The sequence below is a fragment of the Schistocerca cancellata genome, chromosome 4 (genome assembly GCF_023864275.1).
Source record: "Schistocerca cancellata isolate TAMUIC-IGC-003103 chromosome 4, iqSchCanc2.1, whole genome shotgun sequence".
Lineage (NCBI taxonomy): Eukaryota > Metazoa > Arthropoda > Insecta > Orthoptera > Acrididae > Schistocerca > Schistocerca cancellata.
The window spans coordinates 26,771,730-26,796,619 of record NC_064629.1 but is presented as its reverse complement, the minus strand read 5'-3'; the positions used below and the strand labels follow the sequence as shown (position 1 = coordinate 26,796,619).

Genomic DNA, 24,890 nt, shown 5'->3' with positions numbered 1-24,890 from the left:
TCTGCCAAGTCGTATCTTAGGAGTCCCTGGTTTGTCAGTTAGAGGTGGGACTCCGTCACCTCCAAAGGTCCGAGGCATTTTGCTCTGATTGTTGTCAGCATTATATTTAAAGTACCAGGGAAGCAGGTTGCTAGCCTTACTTGCCTTGAGTCCCATTGAGTTTTACCCCTAATGGTTGAGGGACTAACCGGTGGATTTGGTAGTCTTTGCAATATGAGCACAAAGGTGATCACGACTCAGAATATGTCTGAGATGCCCAGCCTTATTCCAAAGTAACTGGTATCCCGACTGTCGGGACCACTTACTTGGCCACTCATACGTTTCCCATGGTTCATGAACCAGGACATGACTACAGGAACCCACAACTGAGTCAAAAATTAATCTACTTCAAAAGCATTTACCTCTAATAAAAATATTTCATTATTGTCATAACTTCAAGTTGAACAGATATATTTCAAGAAAGACGCAATACATGAAAGTCATAGATCAAGTAAACAGAGTAAGACGTGTGTACACTGAGTCCAAGTCTAGCGGCCGCTGGCTCGCTGGCTGCTTAGGTGGCACTGCTGCTTCATGGGTGGCAGACAGCACCACATGTAGAGGACACGCGTAACTGCGTCACAACACTTTTCCCCCCTTTCAATTTTTTGCACAGGTTCTGATGGAGGTGGCCTGTAGATTGCTAACATCCATAGGTGTTGTTTGACTGGCCGTAAAGTCTCAAGGAGGAGGCTTCCTTTACGGATGGAAGTGTCCCCGATGATAACGGGTTGAGATGACAGGAGACATGGGGGTTGAATCTGCTGGGGCCCCATGCACCAATCTGCCCATTGCGGCAAGTCCAGTTGTTATAACAGGAGACGTGGGCGATGTGTCCACGTCCATAGGAGAAGGAGGTGAGTAGAGTTGCTCCAACAGATGATGGTCATCTGGTTCCTGCATGGGCACGTCTCCTGGTGGCGTCAGTTCTTGTGCTGGCACCATGGCACTGATATGATGGTGAGAGGACTGCATTGTGAGTAATGAGAGATTCCAGTATCATGAGCATCAGGTAGAGTCGAAGGTGGTGTAGCGGCATCCGGAACAGGCATTGCCAGCACACAAGGCTGAAGCTGGTCCGAATGACGCACTGCAACACCCGTGTCCATCTGGATTTCATACAGGCGTTGGCCATGGTGTCATAAGATGCGGCCGAGACTCCATTTTGGCCACCTGCCATATCCCCGTACCCATACGAGGTCATCGGCGGTGAACCGGCCAAGTGAAGGCACTCGCGGCTGCGAGGTGGAAGGCCGCAGAAGATGAAGTAGCGTGTGGGGCTGTCGGCCATGTAAGAGCTCAGTCAGGCTGTGGTCGCCCATGAGGGTGAAACGGTAAGAAGCCAGAAATTGGAGAAGCGCATCATCAGAAGCAGAAGAAGTCAGGAGTTTCCTCATCTGAGCCTTAAATGTGCCGCCCAGTCGTTCAGCCTCACCGTTTGACTGTGGATGGAACGGAGGGGCCGTGACATGCATGACACCATGACGGGCACAAAAATCTGCAAAATCGTAAGAGCAATTTGTGAACCATTATCAGTAACAAGAGTAGAGGGAAGGCCTTCCAAAGAGAAAATGCGAGCTGGAGCATTGGTGGTTGCCGCGGTGCAACAGACAGTGAAAGGAAAGTTAGAGTAGGTGTCAATAACGAGAAGCCAATAATTACCTAAAAAAGGTCCCGCGAAGTCAGCATGAATATGCTCCCAGGGCTTCTCAGGCGAAGGCCACGGTGATCGGTGATAAAGATGACTTCGTGGCAGCGGCCTGTGACGCACAAGGGCCGCAGGCAGCGACCGTGTGTGTGATTTCAGAGTCGATGCCGAGCCAGTACACATGACAGCGCACCAGAAATTTTGTGCAAGAGACACCCCAGTGCCCTCGGTGAAGGATGCGCAAGACCGAAGCATGCAAAGACACAGGTACCACAACACACGGCAAAGCATTTTCAGTGGAACGGAGGATAACACCATCCCTAGCCGTGAGGCGGTAATGCAAAGCATAGTAGTTCCGCAACAGATCAGAAGTCTTAGCGGACGGATGATCTGGCCAACCCTTCTGAATACAGTGCAAAACCTGGGAGAGGGTAGGGTCAGAACCCGTAGCAGCCGCCAGCCGGTCCCTGGTGATAAGGAATCCGTCCACAACCCGCTGCTTGGCAACATCCAGGTGGAAACACAAAAGTTCATCCCTATCGAATGCCAGATCAGGACCCATGGGAAGGTGAGACAGTGCATCAGCATTCGCATGTTGAGCTATCGGCCGGAAATGAATCTCATAATTGAAACGAGACAAGTAAAGGGCCCAACACTGGAGGCAGTGTGCAGCCTTCTCGGGAAGTGACGTTGATGGATGAAACAAGGAAAAAAGTGGTTTGTGGTCTGTAACAAGATGAAATTTGGATCCATAGAGAAAAACACCAAACTTATGAAGAGCATAAGTAATGGCCAAAGCTTCTTTTTCAATTTGAGAATACTTTTGTTAGGTATCCATGAGTGTTTTGGAGGCATAAGCAACGGGTTGTTCAGAACCGTCAGAAAAACGGCACGCAAGGACTGCACCAACCTCGTATTGAGAGGCGTCAGTGGCAAGAACAAGATGTTGGCCAAGTCGATAAGTAGCCAGACACAGGGCCTGTTCCAGTATAGTCTTCAATTTCTGGAAAGCCACATCACATGACGCAGACCAGAGAAAAGGCATGTTTTTATGCAACAGGCTCAATGCGCAAGTTGACGAAGTGGTGTCAAATCGAAAGACTTGCACCAGCTGAGTGTTCTATCCGAGAGGAGGCCCTTGTCAAACGTCATATGCAACAGGCGATGCAACGGCTGAGTCACCGAAGCAGCAGACGGTAAAAACTTGTGATAGTACGCTATTTTCCCAAAGAAGGTCTGCAGTTCCTTAACAGATGTAGGGCAAGGAAGAGCATCGATCGCAGTGACAGTTTGCTGAAACGGATGAATACCATCCCGAGAGAGTTGAAACACCAAGTACGTCATAGATGCCTGAAAAAATTTTGATTTCTGAAGGTTACACTTAAGACTGGCAGTCTGTAAGACATGAAAAAGTGTGCAGAGATTTTATAGATGTTCAGCAGTGGGGGAGCCAGTGACAACAGTGTCATCCTGGTAATTTATACACCCAGGGACAGTGAGTAATAACTGTTACAAGAACCGTTGAAAGAGAGCAGGGGCGCTGGCAAACCCGAATGGCAATCATTGGTATTGATAGAGGCCGAAAGGCATGTTAAGGACCAGAAACTGCTGGGAAGCAGTGTCGAGAGGAAATTGATAATAAGGTTCTGACAGGTCAAGTTTAGAAAAATACTGGCCTCCAGCAAGTTTAGTAAACAATTCTTCAGGTCGAGGCGCAGGGTAAGTGTCGATAAGGCATTGAGCATTTACAGTAGCTTTTAAATCGACACAGAGACGAATATCACCATTTGTCTTAGCAACAACAACGACAGGAGAGGACCACTCACTGGAAGTGACAGGAAGCAAGACCCCTGAAGCAGTGAGACAATCCAGCTCCCATTTGACCTGATCATGAAGGGCCACAGGAATGGGCCGAGCCCAAAAAAACTTAGGCCGAGCAGTGAGTTTGAGCATGATATGAGCTTCAAAGTCATTTGCATGGCCTAACTCAGGAGAAAAAGGAACGAAAATGTCATCGACAAGGGATCCAATTGAGAAAAAGGAATAGCATCAGACACGATATTGACAGAGTCATCGATGGAGAACACAAAAATGCAAAAGGCTTTGAAACCAAAAAGATTCTCCACGTTACTATGGTTGACCACAAATATGGGAACAGTGTGAACGACAGATTTGTAAGATACCTCAGCATGAAATTGTCCCAAGAGAGAAATCTTCTGTAGTCCGTAATTGCATAGTGATAGGTGACAAGATTGGAGAACCCAACTGAAGATACGTCTGAGAATTGATGATAGTGGCAGCAGAACCAGTATCCACCAGCATGTGAACATCTGAACCAAGTATTTGGGCAGTGAGGATTAACTTCCCTGAATGGGAAGAAGTACAATTGACAGACAACACAGAATCAAAATCAGAATCAGCATCATGTTCATGAACATCATGTATGCGGTTGGATTTGCAAACGGATGACACATGACCCTTTTTTTTTGTATTTGTGACACATGGCCCAACATTGTGGACAATCTTCTCATGAATGTTTTGTAAAACATTGCGGACATGAAGGAAGTTGCTGTGGGTTTTGCTGCAGTTTCTTAGAGATTTGTTTACAGTTAGGCCAAGGCTGCGCTTGGGAGCATACTGTGGCCACGTTGGCCGGCGGGGACATGCCACATGCTTCGTCAGCATCACACAGAGGTTGTATTTCCCCGACGTCTCCCTATGCCTCTATTTGCACTCCAGAGGCACAAGAAATTTCAAAAGACTGAGCAATGGATAGGACTTCATCTAGAGTCGGATTTGCCAACTGAAAGGCACGTTGCCTAATTTATTTGTCGGGGGCCAATCCAATCGGATAATAGCATCCCGTACCATGGAATCGGCACAGGATTCTTTGTGAACTTCAGTAACAAATTGACACTTTCTACTGAGGCCATGAAGTTCAGCAGCCCAAGTGTGATAGGATTGCTTTGGTTGTTTTTGACAACAATAAAAGGCAACACAAGAGGCTACCACATGCATTTGCTTTTGAAGATAGACAGACGGAAGTGAGCACATTTCAGCAAAGGACAAAGACGCAGGATCTTTCAAAGGAGCCAATTGCAACAACAAGCGATACATTTGAGGTGAAATCCATGAAAGGAACAGAGACTTACATGTTTGTTCGTCTGTGACATGAAATGCCAAGAAGTGCTGTTGAAGACGTTTTTCGTAATCAGACCAGTCTTCCACCATCTCATCATAAGGAGGAAAAGTAGGTAGAGACAACGATGAGAGACGCCCCGCATTTGATGCCAAGACGAAATCACGAATCGCATTTGTGAGAAGCGTTTGCTGTTCTATGAGACCTTGCAATAGCTGCTCTAAAGTAGCCATGGAAACATGTGGGTCAATGATGCAAAAGAAAAATCACTACCCCATCGCCAATTGTTATAACTTCAAGTTGAACAAATATATTTCAAGGAAGACACAATACATGGAAGTCACAGGTCAAGTAAACAGAGTAAGACGTGTGTACACTTTAACAGTCAAATCATAACTGAGTCCAAGTCTAGTGGCCGCTGGCTGGCTGGCCGCTTAGGTGGCGCTGCTGCTGCATGGCTGGCAGACAGCGCCGCATGTAGAGGACGCGCGTAACTGCGCAGCGGCACTTTGAAAGATTGGCAAGTCACAACAATTATTCTTTTGAATTGATGAAATGGTAGCTTTTTGATGTGCAGAGATGTGGCAGTGAAAAGTTTCTTGATATTTATGTAAAGAATTTTGTGTTTTTGTACATGGTAAAGCTGTAATCAAATGGAAGATTCATTTGTTGGAGAAGCACTGTCTATAGTAAACATAGTTCTTTTGGAAGAGATGTGCTTAGCCTTTCTCTGACGTTGAATTAACTAACCCACAAGTTATAGGACGACCTACACTCTTTAACACTTTAATGTGGACTCCACACATTGGTGCACATCAGCAGTTTTTACATACACAAGTCATGCCCAGGGCAAGTAGGTGATGAGTTACCAAAAAAATCCTTCAAGCAGCTGGCTATCAAGTCCGGGAATTTTAAATGTGTAGTCTGACATATCCATTTAGTCACACAATTTTAGTAGTTACAATTAATAACACTTCATCATGTTTGTACATGCTACTGACCTTGTAGCACATTTGATACTGTTGATTGCTGAGATAATTTGCCTTGATGTGTATCACATACTACATACTAAATAATGATGACAGGATCAGAGTTTGAGGTTTTATAAACCTTGGACTACAATTAACTCTGGGTGCCATGCTGCATTGTATCCTCATTGGCTTCTTTCCTGTTTAAAAATATTCATTGCAAGTTTTTGATGGCCATATAGTATGATACCATATGTTTTATGACTTTATATCAAGGCACAATAGACAACTTCAACAACAGGAATATTAGCATAGAGGTGTAGTTTTCTTAAGACAGATGTACACTTACTAATTTCACATACTAGTTTTTCTATATGTTTAAACAAGTTTGATTCATTCATTATCCCAAGGAAGTTAACAGCAAGTAGACCTAGTTCCATTTAGATTTTGTGATTCAATTTTATATGTAGAACCTATCTGCAGTCATGATTGACACATTGCACCACGGGTTTGATCTACTTCAGATATCAATATCTTCACTGTTTCTGACATTATTCAGACCTCCGAAGCATCAGCAAAAATGTAACTGCAAGCAGATTGTCTCATTGCATTACATAGGTCAGTACTACATAGAAAACCAGCTCAAGCCAAATGCTACCAAAATGAAGGTATGCATCTCTCATCGTCACAACTGGGAAGCCTTGAGGATGCTGACAATACCATGGCAAAGTGCTAATTGCACTAATTTTGGAGATACTCTAGATCAAGTTCTAACTGCCCACAAATATTGTTCCAACAAAAACTTGAAGACCAGTAGTAGAAATAACATACTTTTGGTATTAAGCAGCACAACTTCAGGAGCCAAACAATCATTGAAAACTACAGATTTAGTTATGTTTTTCTCCACTGATGAGTATGATAGACCAGTATGGTATAAATCAACAATTGCCAAGGAAGTCGCCTGCACCCTAAATGAAACCTACAGATCTATGACCAATTCCAACTGAGAAACTTTATTACCTGGCTGGTGTTGCATCTTAACCAATTCAAAGACATGCAGCAGAGTACAAGAAGAGAACCAAATCATCTGCTTAATTCTCCATGACAACTGCTTCATGGCATATAGCTAGAGATTGCACAGGTGAGGTTCAGACACAGTTTTTTTTAGATCTTCTGCAGCATTCAAAGAACAGGCCACTTCCTAGCTAGGCCTCACCATCAGAAGAGCTAGCAGCTGGATGCAAGGAGAATTAGATCATATGGAAATCTCCAAAATGACTTCAGATTGGCATAGCTAGATGTAATAAACCTCTGTACAGTTTCACTTAGCTTGACACTTTAAGACCCTGCAAATGTGATGTAACAAAAACAATTATACATAAATACTGCTATCCTCTGCGGCCTGTGCAGTGTTCCTGAGAAAAGTTTATATCAGCACAGTCCAGTGATGTCGATGTGGCCCATTCCTCGGTTAAAACAGTATACTGCTCGAACTATTGGTCACTTATTATTTCCCAGGTAAGAATGAAATATTTATCACATTGCATGCAATGCTTGTATCATGATTTATAATAATAATAATAATAATAACAACAACAATAATAATAATATGATAAGTCATTAATATAAATTTGACTGGATCTAGCACAGAACCTTGAGGGGCATCAATATGTACAGGGAAGTGTGCAGACTCTGCACCATTAACTTCAACCTTAAACAACATTTCACCAATGATGCAGAATTTTCTGTAAATCCATAGGACTGCAATTTATTTAATAATAAATTGCTCAAAAGTATTGTACTAGCTGAAAATCTGTGAATTTGGGTGGGCTTAGATTGAAGGGAAGCAGGGATTGAAACAATGGGACCATTCCATTCCACTTGGTTTATTCCTATTTCCTGGCAGAACATGCACATAAGGAAGACATGGCACGCTCATTTATTATCATCATGAAATATGGAAATATTGCTGTAACATAGACTGTAGGTCTGGATAATAGGTTAGAGGATCTTGTCCCAATATTGCACAGCCTTCAAATTACCCTTGATAATCATGAGGTGTGTTTGACACGCATATATGATACTGGACCAAAATATGACTCACCCACTTCCCTCATGAACCCACTGGTCTACACGCCTATGGCATACATTAGAACCTGAACACTTCCACACTCTTCTATGATGATCACAAGGTATCAGCCAAGTACTACATTTTTAAGTGAAGAGAAGCTGATGCCAGTGATCCAGGTTCCTTTCCTGGTGTCGTGTACTATTGCTTGCAGTGGGCACTGAGAGGCTGAATCGATACTGTCGAGGCAGTTGCATACACCCTGGATTAACATAGCCCCTCAAGTTGCTTCCAAAAAGGTACTGTGCAGTTCCATTAAATCTCCTCTGGGACCTAAAAGTTATTATTTACAAGTAGCATTCAGCAGATGATGGTGTTGATTGTAGGTGGTCACTATGAAGCAGATAGTGGCTGAATGTTCAAATGATACCTACATGGTGCGAAACCCACAAAATCTGCAGCAACATTAACCATGCCAACAGCTGCCTGGCTAATCTGTACAGCAGAGTTAAAATCCATGGAAATTCAGTCAGTAACTACATCATCTCAAATGAATTCAACAGCTGCCCAGCTGATCTGAGCAGCACCTAAAACCACATGAAAATTTAATCACAATTGCAACACCCAAATAAATTCAGTAACTGCCAGACTGATCCTTGCAACACTTGAAACTGAGTTAACATTTGAACACAAGCCTAGAGCCATTCAAGAAAACTGTCAAGGAATTCCCTCAAGGAATGGAAAACCCAGCACAACGTACTTGTGGTTGTCTACAGCAGAACTCACCAAAACACACTTGCCAACCCACTTCCACCTCCGTGTCGCTGCCAGAGATCCACACACCACTGCCCTATGCAAGCAGGTATTGGTCGCTTATCCCATGCACAACACACTGAATCAGTGGGTCTTTCAAACTAAACCTCCATCCGACCAGAGCCAAAAGGCAAGAGAGACACTGGTGGCAACTGCCATATGGCACATGTGCTTATGCAGTTTAGGAAGCCCGTACAGTCTAGGAGGCACTGGGTTCATATCAGTTAACAGTTTTGATTCAAAATCAGAAAACATGCTTTTGCATGAATTGCTTACACATTTAATGTCATCTTTGAATAATTTAGTAGGTTCTGGCAATGAATGTCAGTTAAAGCCTGGTGATGGCCTCATAAGCCAAAAACCAGTTAACGTGAATAAATTAATTCAGTCAAACATAAGCAATATAGTGTTTTTTCATTTATTATTTATATTTCTCCTAATTGAGAAAATAATGTTAATTTCTTATCCAAAAAGTCATTGCAATTTTTACGCATACCTCAAATATTATGCAGTTTTCAGTTCAAAACATAAGATGTCTGTTTAGGATGTAAACAACACATTGACATTAAAAAACAATGCTAAGTGTGTTAAGTGAGCAAATGACGTACTACAGGAAAGACTAACACGTGTGATGTGTTAGTCATTTCATTATCTCTTGTTATTGTTCTCATTTAGTTACATTATGAATGATACTACAGAACTATTCACATACATTTTTTTCAGGCAGGATATATAAGGTGGCAGTCACTGCTACCAATGCACTAAGCCAAACTTCATACACTATTACTTACCTTTGTACATTCTGACCTATAAACACAAACTGTTCTAACACAACACAAGTCAAGTAAAATATTCATAAAAATTCCATTTTTATTACTTTTCCAGCCACGTTATTTCAAAGATTTTCCTCTGTCTCAGTGTATAGGTGTGAACTAGATGATGCAGCAGAGAAGGAAGTGCACGGCCATTTTCAGAAGATAATTGCTTTATTGCTGAAGACAGACAGAGATGAATCATTTAAAGTAGATCATCAGAAAGTTGAAGAAGATGCCAAGGTAAATAATACAGTCAAAATTCTTGAGAAAGTACACTACAGAGATGATAATAATAATTAATACCGTAATCTCCAATTTACAAATAAATAGACAAGTACAAGATTATGACCTTTCAAGAAAATTTTTCACATCGCAAAAGCTTAAAAAGTTTCACTGAGATTCTCATTAACCTAAAACAATTAGCTGCCTTTAGGAACAATCATAAAAACCTAAACTCTGTCTAGACAGGCCTTCAAGGCTGGAGGGTACTGACCGAGCACCGTGTCATCCTCAGCCTGTAGGCTTCATAGGATGAAGATATGGAGTGGCATGTGGACAGTACACCATTGTCCTGGCTGCCATTGGTTTATGAGAGCGAAATAGGTCCTGAATTTGCTTTACAAGGAGTGAGTGCACCCTGTTTGCCAACAGCGCTCACTGTACTCAGATGCTCACCCATCCGAGTGGTTGCCGAGCCCAACAATGCTTAACTTTGGTAATATGATGGGAACTGATGTTACCACTGTAGCAAGTCCATTTGCTTAGGAACAAGAATGCTGTAACATAATGTGTTAGATACAGTTACATTAACTGCCTAATGTCAGTGGTGAAAAAAAAAAACAGGTTCTAGGAAATGAAGAATTCAGAGCTGCAGAATGCCACATTTTTCATGTATTGTTCTGAAGTAATTTGGCACCTAAGAGACTAAATGATTAATGAGAAAAGTAGATGTCATCTAGCACTTCATTAATATTGAGCAAAAAACATAAAATAAATTAATGGAACATATAAACACAAATAAATACTCCAGAAAAATGCAACACAACATTATACTGAACTCTGAACTTAACACCTTAAACTTGATATTGTCACATTTGTTGACAAATTCCAGTTTACAGTCAACTGTATGGCATCCAGTTGATGGCCTTGCTTAACATCAGTCTTTGTTGTTTTATTATATACATTCTATATGGCAACTGACTTTGCGAAACGACAAACAGTGAACTGCAACCTACAGACTGCTTCCGATTAAACAGTTTTAAATTGGTGAGCTGATGACCAACAGACCTGTTGTTCATAAAAGAGTAAAATCACATGGTCAATTTGAAGGTTGTAATTTTTTGTTAAACTGGAAAGCCACTACCCAAACTCTCGCATAACTGTAAATACGTTTCTTGAGTCTAAAAATCTTAATTCTATTAAGATATCATGACACATGTACTGATGGAAAACCAGTATATCAATACAATTGAAAATATCGGGGTGAAAACAAGCCTGGGTATTACAAATTTCTTCAATTTCACTGATTCATATATTACAATCCCAAGTTTATAGAATTTTATGATAAGTTTGATTCAATGAGAGTGGAAATGTTATTAACCAATGTACAAGTCTGCTCTGAAGCCTGTCATCAGTTCTTTCTGTAAGTCCTAGGGGAAAAAAGATTTTGGTGCATAATACACACATTTAGCGAATGTTAAAGAGTTTCATTTCCCCTCTGTTGCTTCAATTTGTTTATTTAATGTGGAACCACCTTACTGAGAATCCTTTGGTGGTGTGAAAGCAACTGCTAAAAAGGATAGAGGAGCTCCTTTTCGTATAAATTTGAGTTTTTATTTGTCACTGACACAAGTTATATTGCTTGTACATTGAACAGATATGATTTTTACAGTAAAAAGCAAACAGGATTAGTAGCAAATCCTAGCTTTTCCATAAATTGATTCAGAGTACTCACATGCATTTCTGATGAATCCCTATTGTGTAATAACAACTTTCTTTGCTTGCACTTAGTTTTTCCAGAGTATGATACCACATGACAGAAGTAATTTATTTAAGTAATTAACATTGGTTATGTCTCTCTCTCAAATACCTGCATTAGTTTAAACAGCAAATACTGTTTAATTCATTGCTTTAGGTAAGTCAAGGATGTTTTCTGACCAAACAAGGTTATTGTTATTATTTAGGTCCAGAGATCTGAGAGGCTCTACTATCAGCACTTCTAGATTTCTTTACTAAATGTTTTCATGTTCTCATATTTGTGTACTGGGTGAAACAGAATAAAAGGTGTCTCAACCCTCGAGCAGGTGTCCCTGTGTACAAAGTGCGCCAAACACAAAAAACGTTGTCGTGCACAGTTCCATTGTCAGTTTACAGAAGTAAGCACCTACCTATTTCTGCATTACTGTTTAAGCTAGCACAGTAAGAAGTTGCGTTGTCATAGGTTCACATGAGCTAAAGTAATTTAAATTAAACTGCGAGTGTTATCTTAGTGTGCAAACTACGCCATGCGCCCGGTCTCAAAAGTAATTTTTCCTTCACTTTTATTTTGTTCCTTTTTAATTGAATCAAAAGATAACACAAAACAAGCAGTTATATCACTGTGCAGAGCAAGATCAAAGCTGACAGACAACGATGTTGATTGGTTACTCAACAAGGATCCACAGCTCAACTCTGTACCAGACAATGAAAATCATGATGACTCTGAAGAAAAAAGAGGAATTTATCACACAAAGTGACCACGATTCAGATTCTGATCAAGTCCATGATTCAAATGATGACTGTGAAGAGCCACTATCCACTGGTGGTATCTTTATTGGGAGGGACAAAACATGTAAATGGAATAAAATATGTCCTAATGTGACTTCAAACCCAAAAAGAAAAAAATATTGTGAAAATATTCCCTGAGCCTACACATGTTGCCAGAGGGCTCACAAGTGAAATAGAGGGTTTATGGACAATACTTAGCCTGGAAATGATTGATGAAATTGTAAAATACACAAAAATATACATTCAATCTAAGAAAGAATGTGTACATTATTCCAGAGACAGGGATGCTGAGGAAACTACAAGGTGTGAAATAACAGCACTGTTATGATTGCTGTATCTCATCAGGACTAAGAAAGCAAAGCACACAAATGCCATTGAACTGTGGACAGCAGGTGATACTGGTATGTAGAGTACGAGAGCTATGATGAGTTACAGAAGATTTCTGTTCCTTTTACGATATATCCATTTTGACAACAAGAGTACAAGGCAAGAAAGAAGACTAACTGATAAACTTGCTGCAATAAGGCACATATTGGATGCCTTTGTGGTGAACTACAAGAACGCTTATAGTGTAGGACAATTTTTGACAGTAAACGAAAATTTGCAAGCTTTTGTTCAGTATATCCCGAACAAACCAGTGGAGTAAGGGATAGAGATTTTTGTTTCAGCAGATACTAAAACATTATTCACTAGTAGTATTGATGTATATTGTGGAAAACAACCTAAAGGACCAGACGATGTTTCTAATTCTCCCTGTAATATTGTAGGAAGGCTAGCAACACACACTGAAGGCTTGGGAAGAAACATTACAGTGGATAATTGGTACACTAGCTCTTCCTTAGCCAACTCCCTTTTGAGAAAGCGACTAACATACATTGGCACATTGAGAAAAAAGAAACACAAGACCCCACAAAAAATTTTACCTGGGAAATGTAGGGCTATCCACTCCTCTTTATTTGGTTTTCAGAATGATATGTTGCTAGTTTCTTATGTGCCGAAACAAAATAAGACAGATATACTGTTACATAGAAGAAGGTGTAATTAGATGAATGACAAACACTAACTTCACTTAATGAAGGTTTATTCAGCACTTGCATATACAAAAGTGCAGAGGTTGGTTGGTTGGTTGTTTTTGGGGAAGGAGACCAGACAGCGAGGTCATCGGTCTCATCGGATTAGGGAAGGATGGGGAAGGAAGTTGGCCATGCCCTTTGAAAGGAACTATCTCAGCATTTGCCTGGAATGATTTAGGGAAATCCCGGAAAACCTAAATCAGGGTGGCCGGACGCGGGATTGAACCGTCGTCCTCCCGAATGCAAGTCCAGTGTCTAACCACTGCAAAAGTGCAGAGCAAACTGCCTCTGGCCAGAACACATACAGTATATATACAGCTACAGAACATTCTGGTACAATGATTCTTGACATTTGTGAATACTTTTTGAATGTACTCGAACCAAATATAGAAATTAAAATTTTACAGTCCAGGTGAGTTTGGAACTCACGACCCTCCATGTAACAGTTTAGTATCAAACTACTACACCACAGAGCTACTCAGATTCTTCTGTGACATTGCCCCCTCCTTACAAGAACAGTGTCTTAGTGTTATGTCCTCCTAGTCTGGGTATAAGTCATTGGTCCTGCATAAGTCATTGGTCCTGCATACTTCGACTTCTTATGACTGATTCTCACCCTGGCAGTGATCTTCTTAGAACTTCTTTTGCCACTACACTCTTCGTCACCTTTCCGCTTGCTGCCTGTCGCTGGAGCTTCGAATTTACCCTGGGTTGCAGGATACTTATACGGCTTCATTCAAAGGACGTGGACCATATCTCTGATCTTTCATCGTCTTGTGTCAGGGTCAAAATCTTCAACTTCATAAGTAACATCAGACAACTGTCTTACAACCTTATAAGGTCCAAAGTAGCGCCTGAGGAGCTTCTCAGAGACACCAACATTCTGAACAGGAGTAAAGATCCAGACAAGGTCACCAGGCTGGTACACAACAGGGCAGTGGCTCACATCATACCTTCAGCGATAATTTTCTTGAGCCTGCAGCATGAGGAGTTGAGTAAACAGCCAAGCTTCCTCAGCTCTGGTTAACACCTGGCCAATATAGTCATCAGCCACGTCATCAGGATGTAATGGAAACACAGTATCCATTGCCGTAGTCGCCTCACGCCCACGCACCAGGAAAAATGGCATAAATCCTGTGGTGTCTTGTTTGGCAGTGTTGTAGGCAAATGGCACAAAAGGTAGCAACTCATCCCAGTTGCTCTGCTCAACATTGATGAATATTGATGGCATGTCAACAAAGGTCTTATTAAGGCGTTCAGTAAGCCCGATAGTTTGCGGAGGGTAGGCAGTCATCATGTGATGAGTAATGTTGCACCGACGGTTTATCTCTGTCTCACAAGATTCGATTGTAAAACTTTCCCTTGATCTGTAATTAACGACCTTGAGGCACCATGTTTTAATACAATGTCTTCCACGATGAATTTGGCTACCTCAGATGCTTCAGCCGTTTTCATGTCTTTTGTAATGGTATAGCATGTCAGATAATCAGTGCAAACAACAACCCATCCATTGCGATTAGCAGACGTTGGAAATAGTCTGAGGAGGTCCATCCCAACACTCTGGAAAGGCGTTTCGGCTGGTGGAATTGGTATGAGTCGGCCAGGTGGTTTCTGAGGAACTGCCTTTCTCCTCTGGCACTCTCAACAGTGCGACACATAGTGATGCACACTCCTAAATAAACCTGGCCATAAAAATCTCTTGCGGATTCTATCGTATGTCTTAATAAATCCTAGATGTCTGGCCTCAGGTATGTCATGGAATTTCTGTAGAACATCTAAGTGCATGTGTTTAGGAATCACTGGTAGCCATCTCTTTCCAAATGGATCAAAGTTTTTCTTGCAAACTAATCCATTAACTACCTTAAATTGTCATTTCACATTCTCTGACCAATTTATGGCAAGCATAATTTGAGATACCTTGGCATCCTCCTTCTGCTCAGCAGAGAGATCCTGGAGTGCAGTGAGACAGTCACTGTCTGCATCAAAGGTTCATGGTCTTGCACAGGGTTTCTTGAGAGACAGTCGGCATCTTGGTGTTTTCTTCCACTTTTGTACACTATGGTAATGTCATACTCTTGAAGACCTAGTGCCCACCTGGTGAGTCGTCCTGTTGGATCCTTAAGACCTGTCAAACAACAAAGTGAATGATGGTCTGTAACAATTGTGAATGGCATTCCATAGAGATACCATCGAAATCAGCCCAGATCACAGCAAGATATCCTCTTTCTGTAGCTGAGTAGTTTCTCTCAGCTTTTGTAAGTGTCCTAGAAGCATAGGTTATAACCTTCTCTTTTCCATCCAAAATTTGTACCAGAACAGCACCGATCCCATACCTGCTGGCATCTGTGTGTAGTTCTGTAGGTGTTCTCTCATCATAGAGATCAAATACAGGGTGGGTCATCAGAGCTTTTTGCAGCACATCGAAAGAATCTTGTTGAGCACCATCCCAGATAAATTTAGCATCAGCTTTTAACAACTCTAGGAGTGGCCCGGCTTAGGTACAAAAGTCTGATAAAATGATGGTAATATGAACATAATCTGAGGAAGCTTCTCACATCTCTAATACTTTTAGGAATAGGAAATTCCGTTATAGAGCTCACCTTTTTCTGGGTGTGGCCGCACACCTTAGTTTGACACACGTTGTCCAAGTATTTTGATTTCCTTTGCTCCAAAGAGACACTTTCCTGGTTTAAGTTTCAGTCCACCTTGTTGTAGACACTTAAGAATGGCCCTCAGTTATTTTATATGTTCATCAGATGTCTCTGAGAACACTATAATGTCATCTAAATAACAAAGACACATCATCCACTTCAGGTCCCTTACAAGATTATCCATCATCCGTTAAAAAGTTGCAGGTGCATTACACAAACCAAATGGCATTACCTTAAACTCATACAGGCCCTCAGGGGTGATGAATGCAGTTTTCTCATGATCAGCCTCATCTACCTCAATTTGTCAGTATCCCAAGTACATGTCCATGGTTGAGAAAAACTTAGCCCCCTTCAGACAATCTAGTGTATCATCAATTCGTGGAAGAGGGTAAACTTCCTTTTTAGTTATCTTATTAAGCTTCTTGTAACCAACACAAAAGTGCCAACTGGAATCCTTCTTCCTGACAAGGACCACTGGTAATGACCATGGGCTCTGTGAAGACTGAATGATGTCATTCTTCATCATCTTCTCTACCTCGTCACGAATTATTCAACGTTCTGTTGCTGACACACAGTATGCTCTCTGGCTTATTGGTTGATGGTCTCCTGTGCTAATCCGGTGCTTCACCGTCGACTTGTCTAATTTGCTCTTCACCTGTGGATTGAAGCATTCAGAGAACTCTTGAAGAATTGCAAGTAGCTTCTTCTGTTGTTCCTTAGTGAGATCTGGTTATAGTCGAGATAGAAGATCTTGTCTCATAATGGTAGCGCTAATTTCGCCCACAGACTCAGCATGGGAGGTTTCTATGATTCTCAGCTGTTCTTCAATTAACAGCTCAGCATTTGCTATGCACATGCATCTTGGAAGGACCTGTAGTTCTTGGCGACAGTTAACTATCCACAATTCACCAAATCTGTTCTTAAACGAGGGTGGGATGACCAAGTTATTCTTCAGTGGTATGCTTCTCTTACATTCCACTACAAGATCCATGGGTTGATGCATGAAAGGACACGTGATACCTACCTTTCTAGCACTGACTGGGAATTATCACTTCATCCAGCACACATAGTCTCCACACACTCGGATGCACATCTTCCTGTCCACAGTATCTCATAATCTTTGAGTGGTGTATGGCCACTTATACCCACACGAATGATACATCTTCCTGTAGGTTTTACATATTGCCCATTAGCCACCTTCAGCAGAGATGTTTTGTTGTCTATGAATACAGTTTTCTGCAACTGGTGATGGTACTCCTCCGAAATGACTGAATATGGTGCTCCAGAGTCCACAAGAGATTGGGCTGGTTGGCCATCCATGGGGATATTGACGTAGTTTCCTGTCATTTTTGTAGTAAGCGACAGTGGAGGATTTTTCTCTATGGAGGCCTCACATCCAAGGAAGGTCGCACCCTTTAGTTTTGGTTGCGGCGGCTAGGTGATCGGCTGGAGCTTCTAAACAGCGATGGAGACCTTGATTAGCGTGTTGGGGAGTGTCCTCTCCAGTGGCTAGATAGCGGTGATGGTGACCCACGTCATCCTGCCCCCATATCTTCTTGTTCATCTTCGTCATCCTGGAGTTGGCTGTCTTCTGGTGTGGGCATCATCAAATATCCACTGGCTTTCTCGACAATAGCACACCACATATATCAGTTGTCCACAGTGGAAACATACTGGTTGGTTATCCTGGGTCCTCCAGAGGTCAGTCTAACTTGGTGCCCAAACAGGTTCCTAGTGTGGCATTGTAGGAATGTAACTCTGTCTGGGTATCAAATTTTTCACCGTTTTAAAGGGAAATGTAGGACGAGAGATTGGGTTCAATGTCTGTTCCACTTTCCCCCTCATGACCTCTTGAAGTGTCTCGGTTTTTTGCTCACTGTGCAATCCAAGTGCCTACTGAACTTCCTCTCTCACTATGTGACAAATAACACTTGTGAAATCAGTTGCTTCTTTCATCACAGACATTGATAGGACATTTGGAAGCTGTTCAAACTTCTTGCATGTAATTCTTTTCTGATGCCTTGTCTCGATATACTGGCACCATTTTATGAAGTCGTCTGCTGTCGAAACCTCATTCAGGAGTAGCAACACCCTGCATCAGATGTGCAACCTTATCTTCCTCCTTCATTCTAGGATCTACTATTTTACACAGCTCCAAGACGTCTTGAATGTAGGATGCGTTACTTTCTCCTGGACGCCGTGCCCTGCACTTTAATTTATCTTCAGCCTTGCACTTCTGTCATTGTGTGTTGTTGAAATACTTGTGCAGTTCCACCTGGAATACTTCACAGCTTGTGAACTTCTCCTCGTTGTTCTCAAACCATTGCTTGGCAGTGCCCTCCAAGTAGAAAAATACGTTAGCCAAACACACGGTGTCATCCCATTTATTAAATTTGGCTATATGCTCATATACCTTCAGCCATTTGTTTGGATCTTGGCCATCATCACCAGAAACCCCGGAAGGATGGCTCATGTGGTGGCACACATTTGCTGTCATCGTAATGTCCTCTTCTTCTTCTGTCTCTGATGTTTGGGGAAGGAGACCAGACAGCATGGTCATCGGTCTCATCGGATTAGGGAAGGGTGGGGAAGGAAGTTGGCCGTGCCCTTTTCAGAGGAACGATCCCGGCATTTGCCTGGAGTAACTTAGGGAAATCACGGAAAACCTAAATCAGGATGGCCGGACGCGGGATTGAACCGTCGTCCTTCCGAATGCGAGTCCAGTGTCTAACCACTGCGAATATGGCTCGAACTCAGGTTTCTCGTGATCTGTCATGGCCTGATGGGAGCCACTGTGTCATTGATAATGTGTGCTATCACAAGTTCACAAGTTTCAATAACCAGTGTCACCACCAGAAAAATGTCACGTAGAAGAAGGTGTAATTAGGTGAATGATGAACACTAGCTTCACTTAATGAAGGTTTATTCAGCACTTGCACATACAAGAGCACGGGTATTCTATGCTCTAATGGGTATAGCTGGAATCAATGCTCAAATAATTTTTCGTGCAAATGAGGCAAATCCAAAAAGAAGAGAATAATTTCCTTGAAAGATTTAGCACTGTCTCTTATGAAGCTGCAACTAGTGGAAAGAGCTAATATTCCTTCACTTTCTGCTGACATTGCAACTTTCCTCATGAAATGTGTTGAATGAACTGAGGAGCCTGCCACCAAGAAAAAGAGGTCAGTGTGTGACATGTGGATGAGCAAGAAACACATCTACTACCATAAAGTGTAACTCATGCCATAGCTTTGTTTGCAAAGGACACATAAAAACAGTGCATACATGTGAGAAGTGTAAAGTATTTCCTGAAAATTCATGAGACAATTAACTGTGTAGATGAAAGGAACTTTGTGATAACTGATACTTCAATATGTAAAGCCTTTTTCCTTTTATATTGCAATGAAAGTGTGTTTTTGTTCAGCATGTGCTTAAAAAAGTGTTGGAATAGATTGATATGTCAGCTGCGGCAATAGAATGATATGAAAGATTCTTATTTACTTAATCAAAAAGCAAATTAGTATTGTAATATAAGTTTCCATATTGTTGTTAAAATAAACTAAAATTAAACTGTGATTAACTCATACATGTTTCCCTTGGTAGCATAATGACAGCTTTTGACTTCATGTGTACAAAGTATGCTGCATGCCTGCTTGAGGATTAAGGGAAAGACTATCTGATGTGAACACGTCCACCTCTCTGAAGTAACAGAGCCATCTTGGCTACAATTGAGTAGTTTAACCAGTCTACCTCTCTGAAGCTAACAGTCATCTTGGCTACAGTTGATTAGTTTAGCACAGTATGTGTGTCTCCGATAAAGACTTACCAGTGAGGATGGTGTACTGAGCTCTTTTACTAAACACTTTGGAAACCAAGCCCAAACATAGCTTGAGCCACAACTTTATGTTAAAAAATTATGCCCAAGTTTGGGTTGGACTGTGATTTTTTCAATTTGCAAGCTAAATATCACTCAAAAACTGGATTCATTTCATATAAGAACAATGTACAGGCATCTCGCAACCTGCCCCTTGACTGGTGCTGCTACCATTGTCAATTTCTAGAATTATTGTGAAAGAAATATTGGCAAATGTAACAGCTGCCATCATGAATTGCTGAGCCAAGAGTGTGTGTGTGTGTGTGTGTGTGTGTGTGTGTGTGTGTGTGTTTTTTTCCTTTGCTCATACTTTCATTAACAATCTGCAAGGGAATCTGGGAATCTGGAATCTGGCTGTTGTTCATCCACAGTTTGCAGGGTGCCCGCATCTCGTGGTCGTGCGGTAGCGTTCTCGCTTCCCACTCCCGGGTTCCCGGGTTCGATTCCCGGCGGGGTCAGGGATTTTCTCTGCCTCGTGATGGCTGGGTGTTGTGTGCTGTCCTTAGGTTAGTTAGGTTTAAGTAGTTCTAAGTTCTAGGGGACTGATGACCATAGATGTTAAGTCCCATAGTGCTCAGAGCCATTTGAACCACAGTTTGCAGGGTATCAAGTGAGAAAAGGGTAGTGCTTTCTAAAACTGTGCTGATTCATGGGCAGACACTTTTCTGTCTCAAGGAAATTTATGAGAATTCAGCAGCAAACCAATTTTAAAGATATTGGTCTGTAATTTTTTGGGTCCATTTTTATAGAGGAGTCACCTGAGCTTTTTTCCAGTCAATTGGGACTTTGTGCTTGCCAATAGCCTAGAGTACTCTGTAAGACTGAATTGGGATTTCACCTGGACCAGGTGACTTATTTGTTTTCAACATTTTCAGTTGCTTCTCTTTGCCAGGGCTGCCTATTACTATGTCAGTCTGTGTGAGTGTCAAACAACAGTATGATTCTCCTCCATTAACAATTTCTTAAACATGTAATTTAAAACTTTGGTTTTCCTTTGGCTATCTTCAATTGTTGCAACAGTGTGTTCAATGAGTGACTGGATGGAAACCTCAGAGGTGCTTAACTATTTTACATAGGACCAATATTTTCTCAGGTTCTCAGCAAGATCTTTTGCTAAGGTATGATGGTATTAGTTGTTATATGATTTGTGCATCAATCTTATAACAGACACACAAATGTCTACTAACTTTTTCCCTGTCATTATTTGTGCACCCTCTTCTTGATTGATTTATTAACTTTGGTAAAAATAGTTGCTATGATGACATCATGGTCACAAATCTATGGTCTATGTGAAATCAAGTTAATTCTTGTTATATGTGACCAGATCACTTCACTGTCATGTTGAAATTATCTTGTCACATATAACAGGTCTTTTTGAAATCAGGTTAGTTCTAGGATGTTTTAACTGGCCACCTGATTCTGTTATGACAGGTTTAGAGTCATTCAAAGATGGTCATTAGCACTGACATATCCAGACCATGCAGTATAAGTTGGAGGTGACTTTAACCTATTGAGTATATACTGGGACGTCTAGGGACAGCAACAGAGACAATATTTTTGTCAACTGCAAGAAACGCTCCCCCTCCTATGGCTTCTAATCTGGATTTTCAATATATATTCCATTAATTGCTAAATATCTGAGAGCTTTCTAGTTCAGGCTTCAGCCTGCTCTAGGTCCTGAGAATAATTTGAGCACAATTGATTTCCTGGAGGGTAGTAAATTCTGAAACTTTGTTATGAAATGTTTGACACTTTACTGATAAAGTTCTGACAGTACCTTTACTCTGAACGCAGTCTGATTTCTTTATCTGCAGGTCATCTGGCGAGTGTAAATCAGAGTACTTCAAACTACTGCCTAACATGAAAAAAGTGCGTGTGCACTCCACAAGTTCTCTGCTGCCTGGGTAGCTTCTTCCTTTGTGTAGTGCAGGACTGACCTATCAAGGAGCATCCCCATTTGATAACACATTTCCAGAAATCTGCCCCAAGACCATCACTGAGTTGATGAAGCCTTTGGCTGGGACCCATTGTTGGTGCCAACATGAGCCCCAACTTGCAAACAACTGCACCCTGCACACACAGCAGCTGCAGGAAGGGCCTCCTCTAAATCTCATATGAGGCCCCCCTGCCAAACATACCAAGTGCCCATTGGCTTTCTTTCTGGTTCTGAGGGGCTCCAAAACACATCTAAATATTGTAGGTCCAAATAAGTAGCAAATCTAGATGCTAGTTGGGAACTATAAGAGTCATTCAAATGGAAACAAGGCAAATGGAAAAAATAAGTACACTAGTTACTGCTTTAGAAGTAATCACATTACTGTTAATACATCTATCCCACTGAGAGACAGGACAGTCAAAACCTTCATGGAAAAGTGTTTGTGGTTGCCTGCACCCAGGAGTGCACCTCTCCATCTGAAGCAAGCTGACAGCCACAAATGTCTTTCTTCAGGGCTTCAAAAATAAGGAAATCACATGGTGAGAGAGAAGGACAGTGTGGAGGATGTGGAAGGGCTTCTCAGAAAAACTTCTGCATTGTAGCTGAAACAAACTTGGTAACTTTCATTCTGTTGCAGGGCAATGCACACCCACAAATCACACAGTGAGAGACTGGGACAGTGTGGAGGTTGTGGAAGGACTTCCCAGGAAAACTTCTGCATTGTAGTTGAAACTACCTTAGCAACAGTCATTCTGTTGCAGGATAATGCATGCCCACATAATGCTGAGGTCATTCCAATTATGCAGTAGAAGTTTTGCTGGGAAGCCCTTCCACATACTCCATATAGGGTCACACTCTCCTTGCAACATCAAAATTTTTGAAGCCCTGAAGAAAGACACTCATGGCTGTCAATTAGCTTCAGATGAAGAGATTCATACCTAGGTACAACCTTGGTTCTGTAGGCAACTGTATACATTTTTCCATGAAGGCATTGACTGTATTGTTTCACAGTGTGATAAATGTATCAACAGTTACATGAGGATTACTTTTGAAATAATAAAGTTTACTTGCTCTTTTCCACCTATCTCATTTTCATTGACTGCCCCTTATACATTGTGGCTCATGGGATTGGTTGTATTGAGTTGGGATGAAAAATTTCAGTTTGCAACTGCCGAGTTGGATGCTGGAGTCAAATAGCACTCACTCACTTGGATTATTCTTTCATTGATGTTCCCTTATGTTCACTGTATTTTGTTTCAGTCTAGTGAAAGATCAACAGGACACAGCATTGTCTTGATATGATAAATCAAATATTTACTGAGATGCCACAGCACTTTAATTATATCCACAATGACCTATCATGAACTACCTTTCACACACAGAACAAATGCATGATCTCTCCATCTCTTCCTGTTACTAACATTTATTAGTCATATGTACAGTATTTACAATGCTGTGTGATAAAGCCAAGTTCCCACATCAGATGCCTGCTCTACATTAAGTTAATAGTTCAGTTTAATGTGTGGTTTGTGTGTACAGCAGCTTCAAAATTGTTCACAGGTGAGGAACATGCACTGGGCTCCTCTTTATGGCTATAGGGAAGTGTCTACAACTACTTTAGCCCTCTCCTTACTGAGGTCATCCTTTTGGTATAGGATGCATGTCCTTAGCACTGGGGCATGAGTATCCTTGAAATCTCTCTCTCTTGAGGACTAGGGTACAACAGCCTTCCTCCTGCTACTAGTTTCGGTTCTCCCACACACATGATGAATCCATTTAGGTACAACTGCTATATATTTTCTGGGTGAGGTTTTTTTCTGTATATGCTTTTCTGCTTTGTTACAAAATTATAGAAATATGGTAGCTCAGTGCTTAGAGGACAGGTCATGAGAGTGTGCAGTAGTTAGCACCAGAGTATCAGAGAATGGGACATTCCTGGAATTACAAGAATGGGACATTTTGATTCTTGGATAAAAATTGCTAAAATGTTATTGAATTTTATTTTATTCTTTTAGTCAGTCAGCAATATTGCACATCAGTTCAGATAATACATCAAGTTTACAATAATTACCAACATCATCTTCACCAGAAACAACTGACATTCATGGCTACTGCTAATGTCACCTTATATTGCATGTGAATGGCTTCTGATTGATTGACATACCTCATATGGTGCCACTGCAGTAGGAGCCATGACATCAGTTGCTTCTGATGAAGACAGTGGTGGTAATCATCGAAACCTTGAGGCTTTACCCAGAAATGATGTAGCATGAAATCCAAGAATATCTTATAGAAGTAAATTTCATTCTAATACTGCATAATAGTGTAGTTCTTTTATTTGTTCATTCAACTATAAATTACTATTTATTGTTCACCTCAGTAAATATGCTTGAAATTATTGTAAACTACAGTTTTTCTTCTTCTTCTTCTTCTTCTGCTCCTGCTGCTGCTGCTGCTGCTTTCAAAGACTAGGCAGTTCACCATTGTAGCCACAGGAGAAGTTGTTACCAATGTTTCCTTGGTCTTCTGAGATCTCCTCTACAATTTGGTCTACACAGTAACACTTATTTTAGTATTGTTCCTTGTTGGATTCTGTAAATCTGTCTAGTTTCCTGCAGCCCTTTTTCAGATCTCAGGAATGTCATTTCTGTATCCTGTAATAAATTACACTTTTTACTACAACTTACTTGTGATTTGAACAAAAAAAACTTGTATCTTACATAAATTATTTATTTGGAGACACATATTAGCATTTGATTTGCTGGCATCTTTCAGTAAAGTCTCTCTTTATCTAGTAACAACACTCCACATGTGAGATTTTTATTTGTCCACATATTTTTGTATGATGCTTAACGGCATTTTTCATGGCAGTCGCCAATGTTGCTGCATCTCAGAAGCTGGTTTAACATTTTTTCCTTCTTTTCATTTGTCTTTGTGATGCAACTTCATCTTCTGCCTGCTGTTCTCATTGGTGTTCTCTTCTTTGCACTTTACCAGCTTACCTTTCTTCATTTGTTGTGGTACGAAATTCTTTTTCATGTGTTGGTTTGATGCTGTGCTATAGATGTCTCATTCATTTACTGCCACCAAGTCCAAGATA

The 24,890-nt window shown here is 41.2% G+C and overlaps 1 protein-coding gene across 1 annotated transcript in view; it reads left to right on the top strand.

The window, feature by feature from the left end:
- Positions 1-24,890, top strand: part of LOC126183325 (annexin A1-like) — a 67,454-nt gene that overhangs the window by 39,447 nt on the left and 3,117 nt on the right. The window contains exon 4 of the mRNA XM_049925187.1: positions 9,594-9,730. Within this exon, the coding sequence (XP_049781144.1) occupies positions 9,594-9,730 (137 nt within the window). The remainder of the gene's footprint in view (positions 1-9,593; positions 9,731-24,890) is intronic.